General features: G+C 51.2%; 1 protein-coding gene across 1 annotated transcript; it reads right to left on the bottom strand.

Moving 5' to 3' along the window:
* Window positions 1-365: 365 nt before the first annotated feature.
* PRDM13 (PR/SET domain 13) lies at window positions 366-8,488 on the bottom strand. Its single transcript, XM_042253776.1, has 4 exons — window positions 8,306-8,488; window positions 6,704-6,835; window positions 6,297-6,417; window positions 366-2,779 (listed from the first exon to the last, which is right to left on the bottom strand). Exons 1-4 carry the CDS (start codon window positions 8,486-8,488, stop codon window positions 1,050-1,052), a joined length of 2,166 nt encoding a protein of 721 aa, XP_042109710.1. The 3' UTR covers window positions 366-1,049.
* Between the last annotated feature and the right edge of the window lie 613 nt (window positions 8,489-9,101).

The following is a 9,101-nucleotide window of genomic DNA, read 5'->3' on the forward strand; positions in this document are numbered from 1 at the left end:
ACACAGCGTGATTAACAATGGTTTCAGCAAACAATTGTTTTGCCTGCTATCTGGGAGCCTGTGCAATGCACGTAATGAAAATAATGTTTCCCTATTATAACTACTTAAAATTTATATCATGAATAATCAAAGTATTCATGTCCCCTGATTTATTGTATTATGGAGTCTCCTCAAAAACCACTTTCAAATTAAATTATTTCATTAAAAGATCTGCTGAACCTGGCAAGTGAACAAACTCTTGTTTTTAATCTTTATTTTTATTAAAGATTGCACAAACTGGAACCAAGACCAAAATACTGAATCCACTTTACATCATTCATTATAAAACAACATACATCACATGTGTTCTCTACCAAATAGGGCATTTTCTTTAAAATTATATATTGCGTGCTCTCAAGACTCATGCTTTATATATTTTACATTTGTCATCATTCTCTTATAAATAATTGCAACTTGACCAATTTGTACACCTGCTACCACTATATATTCATTGCGTCAAGGCGTAGTCTTTGACACGAAAACAGATGAAATGGAAACAAGTGTATGGATGTCACATCCACCGAATTGCAGCTACTATTTTGCCTATGCAGTGAAATGCTAATGTAAAATACACACACAAAACGTCGTTTCAAAAGGCACAATTTTCTTCACAAAAAAGAACAATTTAAAAATACGCGGCAGTTAAAATCGACGCCCTCGAGGGCGCTGTGGCTTCCCATTCATGTGATCTTAAACCTGGAGAGCCAACCGCCTGGGTTGGCGAAAGGGAAGCCTATTCGCGGTGCTCAGGGGCCTAGAGTGCGCTGGGACTCGCCGCCCTGGGGGTGCTCGGAAGGCAAGGTTTCTGTAAGACGCCTCTAAACCTTTGCTCAGACTTTCAACTTCCGACCTGGGACCGCTCACTGTTCCAAATCTGGCGCGCGACCAAAACCAAACCGGTTTTGTCCGCCGGGTCTTTCTCACCACCAGCAGCTCCTCTTCTCCCACAGTAGAAACCCCTCTTCTCTCTGTCCACGCCCCCACACTCCCCGCCTTCCCTGAAAGACTCGTTACTCGTCGTGTTCGCCACCGCCCCCGGCCTCGGGGTCGCTCTGGTCGTCGGTGAAGCAGACGTCCACGTCACTGTCGTTGTCGCTCTTGGGCTCTCCCGGCTCCGGGGGGTAATGAGGCTCGGCGCCCGGGCCGTCGGCCGCCTTGGGGAGCAGGTTCTGGCCGGGGTGGCGAGACTTGACGTGGCGCTCCAGGTCCCGGCGGCGTACCAGCACCTTGCCGCAGAACTCGCAGCGGTAGGGCGTGTTGCCCTCGGCGTGCAGCCGGATGTGCTTGTTGAGATTGCTGGGGTCGCCGAAGGGCCGCAGGCACACCTTGCACTTGAGCGGCTTGTAGCCCGTGTGCGTCCGCATGTGGATCTTGAGCCCGTACTTGCGCGAGTACAGCTTGCCGCAGTAGAGGCACAGGTGACCCGTCTTGGGCTTGCCCGCGCCGCTGCCGCCCCCGCTGCCGCCTCCCCCGGCGCCGCCCGCCGCCACGACGGCCGGGGGCAGCGTCCCCGCGTCCAGGCGGCCGCGGCCTTTCCCCGCTGCCATCTCCGACAACTGCTGCGTGTGCATGGCGATCTCTCGGTCAATGCTAGCCAGGGAGCCCAGCTCGGCCGGGCTCAGAGCGGCCGCCGCCGCGGGCCCGCTGAAGTAAGAGATGGACTCCGGATACTTGAGCAGCCCGCCGAAGTGCAGTTTGAGCGGGTAATAAGCGGCGGCGGCTGGTGAGCCGTACAGGAGCTCCCCGTTGTAGACGGTAAAGGCCGGCATGACGGCCGGCAGGTGGCTGCACTCGCCACCCGGGTAGCCTTTGAGGCCGCCCGCGTCGAGGGGTGGCAGCGAGCAGCGTTCTAGGGGCAGCCCGGCTGCGGGGGGCAGCTGCGCGTAACGCGCTCCTGGTAGCTCGGCGGCGGCGGGCGGGGCGCGCTCCACGTGCTTGAAGGCGGACGCCTCTTCCGGGGGCCCGGGGAGCAGAGGGAAGCCGCGCAGAGCCGCGGAGCAGGGCAGGCCAGGAGGCGGCGGCGGGTCCCCCGCGAGTAGGCACTTGGGATGGTGATGGTGGTGCGCATGGTGGTGATGGTGGTGGCCAGCGCCGCCAGCCGCCGGGTTCTCCCCGCTTCTCGGGTGTCCGCCTGCCCGTCCCCCGCCCAGCAGCCTGCTTAAAGCCAGGCCGGCCCCTGGTTTGCCGCCGCCCTCGTCCCGGTAGGGGTCGCCGTGCGCGGCGGCGGCTGCCCTGGCCAAGCCAGCAGGCTTGAAAGCCGAGCGCACGCCTGGGTAGAAAGCGAGGCCGCCGCCCCCCGCTGGGGAACCGCCCACGATGCCAAGGAAGTGGCCATGTCCTCGGGCGGGACCACTCATGTCCAGAGCGCGGTCCGGCTGCTCTTTTCCCTTCTTGGACGGCCCGCACTTGGCCAGGGTCGGTGACGTGGCGGAGGGCGCGGAGGAGGCCTCGCGCTTGATGCTCTCCCGCGCTCCGCACGCCTGAGGGGCCGGTGGGACCTGCGGGTGCGGTCGAAGAGTGCTCGCCGGGGCGGCCGCAGCGAAATCTGACGCCGGGGGTTTCGGGGAAAGGCGAAGGCCATCCGCAGCCGGGGCAGCGCCTTGGCGAGCCGCGTGCTCGTGGTGCAGGTAGGCGCGGCCCCCGCCGCTGCTGAGCACGCAGTGGAAACGTAGATGTGCTTTAAGGCTGTTGGGATATCTAAACGTCCTCCAGCAGTACCAGCAAATGTAGCGCTCCTCCCCTGGGCGAGAAACAGTTAAAAGGAGACCCGGTGAGAAGCAAACAAGCGAGAGAAAGCGCCAGCGCGCCCGAGGCAGAGCCCAGGTTTTGACCAGCGGTATAGGGTGAACCATAAGTATTCTTGGGTACCGGCGAATAAGTGAGTTCGGTAGCCCTATTGTACCAAGGACTCCGAGAAGCCCCAAATAGCCAACTTTGTCACCATCTCCATTCCCTGGGATTACTCAGAGACCGAGAGGTGTGACCTGGGCTTTTCCAACGAAGACTTTTTCCGGGCCATCCGAGCATATCTTCATTGGAAGGGCAGTGCTCAGGGAGGCTGGCTTGAAAGAGCCGGGGAAGAGCCGAGAGCAGCTGTTGCTTTAAATCAAGTGTCGGGGCTGTGCTGTGCCTGGGCCCATCTGTTGGTGTTTGCAGAATAGGTGGCGTATGTCAAGGAGTTTGGATAAACTGAACAAAGGCCAATCTAATGGTCGTGAGCGCCTCATTACCAGGCGAGACAATATCCTGTATGTATGGGCCATATGTAATCATTCCTTTTCACAGAACAATGTCTTTTATGTCCACTACCCACCCTCCCCAACCCCTCCCAGTCTTAAACACTTTGCTTGAGATTTTCCTGGAGCGTGACCAACTGAAGGACCACATCGGGACTATGATTTGCTATTCTTCAAAATTATTTACATCTGTATTTCTTCTTTAACCCCATTTAATTTGATGGGAGAAAAGAAAAAGTCTTAGGTCCTCATATTCTAAAAACAGAAGGATTATATGCATTGTCTTGTCAGTTATCCCACCTGGTTATTAATTAACTCCTAGACAGCTGCACAAATCCAAGCTTAGTAAAGTTCTTGGAAAATATCAATGTATGTGCGTGTGTGAGAGAGAGAGAATAATATAGATACTCAGCTTTCAATAAGTACACAGTTCTCTGTCAGGAACTACACACATGCTTTTGGCATCAAACATCCTTGTGTGTTTAATATTATTAACATAAGTTGTTTAATTTTGCTGGAGTCTGGGAACACAGTCAAAAGACATGTGTATGAGACAGATTTTGATCACATGGTAGAAGTTAATTTTCACTTTAAAAGCTCATGTTATATCGCTTCAGAGAAAGCAAGCTTTGCAGTGGGGTTTCTTCTTAAATATTGTGGTTGATTGATAACACTTGGTTTATTGATTATTGGTTTTTTAATAACCAATTATTATTGATAATTGGTTGATTGAAGGTAAGGATGTCCATAAGAAAGAAGTTAGTTGAGCCACAAGAAAGTATACAAAGTAACATCAGTTTCATTAAACGTAATGGGAAAGTTAAATTTTTCCTCCTTGCATACCAGCAGCTTAAACTTCTAAAACATTACTACAGAAACAACAATGGGAGAAATTTTCAAATATTCCTCTCTTCATGTATTTCACTCTTGAATCTGGATAAAGCAAGTAGTCCTTCCTCCCAGATAACTAAGGTGGAAGTTCAAGTAAGGAGCAGATTATTCTAGCTGAAGTTAAGGTAGAGCAGAAAGAAAATGGAGAAAGGAAGATGATTTGCCTTTGTGACCTATCCTCATTGTTTATGGAAGACAGATAAAAGTGATTCTAATGATTTCAATGATAAAAATCATGTCTGTCGTACTGAACAGCCATGTAAAATAAATCTTCATAAGAGGGAAGATTTTCTGAGTTCTCTTGGTGGTTGTGTTAATTTAATATCTTAAGTAACTTCCTTTCTGCTAAGTCCAGAACCTCCCTCTCATCACACCTTTTTAAAGAGGGCATTTTCCAAGGCTACCCCAAAGTGACTCAGCTCTGTTTCTAAAACAGAGTCAGTATTTTCCTTAATCTTACTATGGAATTGAAACCCACTAGAGTTAGCCAATATTGGAAGAATTGCAGCCATCTCTACTTATTTCTTCCTCTTTTCAAGGTTTAAGCCAATGTATCTTTTCTATTTCATTATGTTTTTTTAGTTTATGCTAATGAGTTGACATGTTCTCTTGATTCTGAAATCCAACCTGTGCCAAACATATCAACACACCTTGTAAGTGATTTTGCCTCCTCTCTCAGATGCATCTCCAAGGTTATCAAGATTTCAAGCATCTGAAAGCTGGAGAAATCAGGGTTCAAAATAACCTACACATTCCCCAAAAGGGAAATGGTGTCTGTTCTGACATCTGTGACCATATGATGTTTATTGGCTCTGTTGACTGAAATGAAAACATGAGGGCCACCACTCAAACAAATTGCTTTTGTACTATTTGAGAGTGTCTAAGAAAGGGTGTTCTTTGCAAAAATTCCTGGCCCCCAAAGGCCAGTAGTCCTTGGAATTGTTCTATAGTGACAGATTTGAGAGTTCTCCACTATGGGGCTTTTGTCATGTTTCTCTTTTACTGGAAGAAGTTGACAGAATCTAATCTAATGTGAAAGAAGGAAAAATCTAGGAAAACTTTTATGAATACTGTACATACAGGTCTACCCACAAAATCAATAGAATTAATTTACAGAGGACAAGGACACTCTGAAGTGAAGTGATTCATCATTTTGAATTAATTTCATTCTGTCTTATTCATGAAGTGTTTCTTAAATCCCACACTTATATTAAGTTCTTTATTTCTAAAGGAATGAGATTAAGCAGGCGATTCAGGAGAATGTGTCAAAATATTTCACAGCATCTGTGATGTTGACTTTAAATATAACTTTGTCTTTAGGAGAAATTACAAATTAAAACAACTGGTAAAGAGAAAAGAAAGTCACAGAAGCATTGTGCAATAAAAGGGACTCTGGAGATCTTAACTATTTTAGCACCTTCCAGTTTTTTTCCTGAAGTGTTTCCAGGAAGTGTTTCTCAGTGTCCTAGAGGAGGTTTGAAAATGTTTCTTTCTTTAGTTACTTGCTGCACCTTAATTTGCATGAATCTGCTCTGGGCTTTGGAAAGGATCAAATAAATCTGAGAAGAAACGGGGCCGAGTTTTGATTTAAGTAGGGAGAGGGAAATGAATAAATACCATTTAAACGGAAGGGTCTCAGTATCTGGCAACTGACAAGCTGTAAGTACCGTAATGCTTCTAAAACGCTGTAGAAATACATTACTCTCCTCCAAACCGATGAAGAGATTCCCCCTCACCTTATAAAAGCATTCCAGGTTTGAGTTACATTTTTTGGAGCTCATGATGTAGTTATCCTTATAATATGTTAAGGCATCTTTATGGATTCTGAAGTAAGTAAATAATTGTCTCTTTGGTTATGCTATCGGAAAGGACTACCCGCATGAAATTCATGGAGTATTTTTCCCCTGACGTCAAGAGCGAGATTACTATGGTCTGTTAGCACTTAGTGTTGATTTAAAGGCAGTAGTGGTGACGTCGCCTCTGCCCACTCCGACTGGGAGTATGAATTCAGTTTTACACAGAGCAAGAAAAAGGCCTTTCAGGTCTCGGGATGCCCCCCAAAGACCAGAGGAGGAGGACTGGAGTCTCACCCACCCGCGCTTGCCCTGGAGGCTCACTTAGCTGCGGTACCTTTCTCGTCGTGCGTTGGAGTTGCAATGATGGGTATGTCGAACCACTGCGCCAAGGAGTTGGAATACCACACGGTCAGCTCCTCCCCTGGCTGGACGTCTCGCAGTGCTCGATAGAAGATCTGGGACGCAAGGAACAGGACAGCTTGCAGTCATTTCCTGGGTAACTGGTCAAAAAACAACTGAGAGGAAAGATTCGATTCCCAGCCCCGACGCTGTGTGACGCTGGGAAAAGCTATTAGACCCCTCTTCAAATGGGGAAAGTAATAGTATCTACCTTATAGGGTTGTTGGGATGTTTAAATGAGATCTCTAGCTAAAGTGCTTTCCTCTTAACATCAGTGACAGTTTGGTAGATAGAATTGGCGGTGGGGGGCGGGGGGGGGGAGCCCAGGGGAGCCCACAGTACCTGTCCTCCGGGTAAGTCTGCAATAGCTTCCAGAGTCTGTTCCTGGGGGTTCCTGGCTGCCCGGATTAACCCTATCCACTCCAGGGGGGAGCCCCCCGACTCGTCCACCAGCTCCCCTCTCACCATGCGCACCTGTAACACAAGCAGTGGTCGTTCTCCCCGGTGCCACGGCCGGACCCGCAACTGGAGGGAAAGGGTATCCCCCCACCACCCGACGTGGGAATGGTTGCGTTCGCTTTGGCCAGACCGCTGTGCGCTGCTGGGAGGAGGATAAGTCCTTAGGACCCTTGCTTGGGGGAGGGAGGAAGAGGGGAAGCTGGCTAGTATAACAGTTTCCCGTTTTGTTCCACCTTGACAGCGCAAGTGAAAGCATCCCGCCCGAGATGTTTCTCACCCCGACCCTAGCTCTCCTTTTCGCGGTACTGAGAGCAGTCGTGATGCCAGGCAAGAGACGTTTCACAGTCAGTCCCGGGACACAGGGCATCCCGGGCCTCCTCTCGTGCCTCCTCATTCCCGCGGCACTGCAGGAAAGTGCGGAGATGCCTGCAAGCCCCGCGGCGAAAGTGTCTGAACAAAGCGGCCGCAGGCTGACTGGTCATTTAAAGGCAATTAAAGCGCGTTTAAAGCAGAAGGCGTGGTTCGCGAAGAGCTAGGCTTTACTCCGCCGGGAAGAGGATGATTTCGAGAAGAACCAGGTACTGGTCCGGCCGGCGAGCCCCTGAGCAGCGCCTTACAAGAAAGCTGTAGTCCAGCGTCCTCTTCCCAGTTCCCCCTCCCCAGGTCACCGGACTCCTGCCTTCATTCCCGGTAGCAGTTGGCCGACCTTCACCCGCTGGGGCTCCGCCTCAGGGCGGGCGGGCGGGAGCCCGTTAGAAACCCTCTCAGGTCAGGGGTCGCGACGCTGTTTGGGAAGTCGGAGCTGGCAGGTTGACCCTGAAGCCTCCCATCTGCGATCCTAGCCCCTCCGAGCCCTGCTACAATCGCCGGGCCCAGGTGACCCACGCGGGTGGACATTCCTGGTCCTCGGAACCCGCGTCAGAGCCACCGCCTGGCGCATCCTCTCTCCACTCGCCCCAAATCCACAAGCAGACATCCGCAGAAGGAAACACCTGGGGAGGTTCTAGGAACTAAGAGTCTCCAAGGATAAGTTTTTTGAAGACGATGAGATTAAATTATCTGAAGGTAAATTTAAGCCTCAAATTAGCTTATTGAAGGGCAGAAGATTAAAAAAAAGAAAAAGTCCTCAACGCCTGTGTGTTGTATAAAAGAGAAAAGGCACGTTTGCCAAGAGAGGCTGGATAGGGTGGGGAGGAGGGTTGGAGGGTTGCGCCTCTGCGACAGAGACCCCAGCGCTCCGGGGAAATCGGGAGTTCCTAGTGGTCCCAGCACGTAAAGAGCCTAGTGCACTCCACCCAGGGGCTGTCCCCCCTTAGCCATATCTTCTCCCCTAGCCTGGCCCACGTCCAGCTCTTGGTTAACGCCACTTGTGGGAAATGATCGGAGTCCCCTTTCACCTGGCAGAATTGGCAGGTAACGGCTCAGTCACCCTTTTCCTCCCCTAACCCTGTCCACCCCTTTCCTAGGCTGGGAAGAAGGGGAGACGAACGAGCGGCAGAGAGCGGAGGTCGGACTGGCTAATACCTTTTTCTTGGGCCCAGGTTCCCTGCGGTCTGACAGGTACTTGCCCAGCTTGAAGGTTCCAGGCACCGGCCCGAGGCGTAGGCCGGCTGGGATGCAGCAGTCGGCACTCACACTGGTGGCCGGAGCGCGAGCGGCTCCGTGCATTGCTGCCGCCGCCGCCAGGCAGGGGCTCGGGTGCGCGGGGTCCTCGGCAGGGCGCGAGTGACAGAGCAGGAGCCGCGCGCGAGCCGGCGAGCCGCGCCCCGACGTGCGCCCTGCACCCGCAGAGTGACGCGGCCGGGCATGCACTGCGCCTTTTCAATCTGGGCGGGCGCCTTTTGGCACCGCGAGCGGAAGGGCGCGGAGTTTGGTGAGAGAGTTGCGCTGCGGAGCAGCTGCAGAGTCCCACCCGAGAGGGTCACATGGAGTGGTTCCCTCAGCCCCCTGCATAATCGAGGCCTCTGAATGGCTGGCGCACAATGGTCCAGGCGACCTTCCCATTCCTAAAAATCCAATTTGTCAAGGGCGAAGAAAAGGCGCTGGTGAATCAAAGGTCCGGCGGGACCATTAATCCTCAGCATGGGGTATTGTCCTCGAGACAGTTACGATATTTTAAGTGACAAATCCACTGTATAATTTCTCCATAAATTTTACTTCCTTTTATTGTTCGCCGACAAACCAGTTTTGGGAAATAAGTGACTACTTTAAGTCTACTTGGCTGATTCCTTTGAGCCTTGGTCTACTTCAAAGATTTTTAATTCTCTCCCCTTTGGCTTTA

Source organism: Ovis aries, chromosome 8 (genome assembly GCF_016772045.2).
Source record: "Ovis aries strain OAR_USU_Benz2616 breed Rambouillet chromosome 8, ARS-UI_Ramb_v3.0, whole genome shotgun sequence".
In the NCBI taxonomy this organism is placed as follows: domain Eukaryota; kingdom Metazoa; phylum Chordata; class Mammalia; order Artiodactyla; family Bovidae; genus Ovis; species Ovis aries.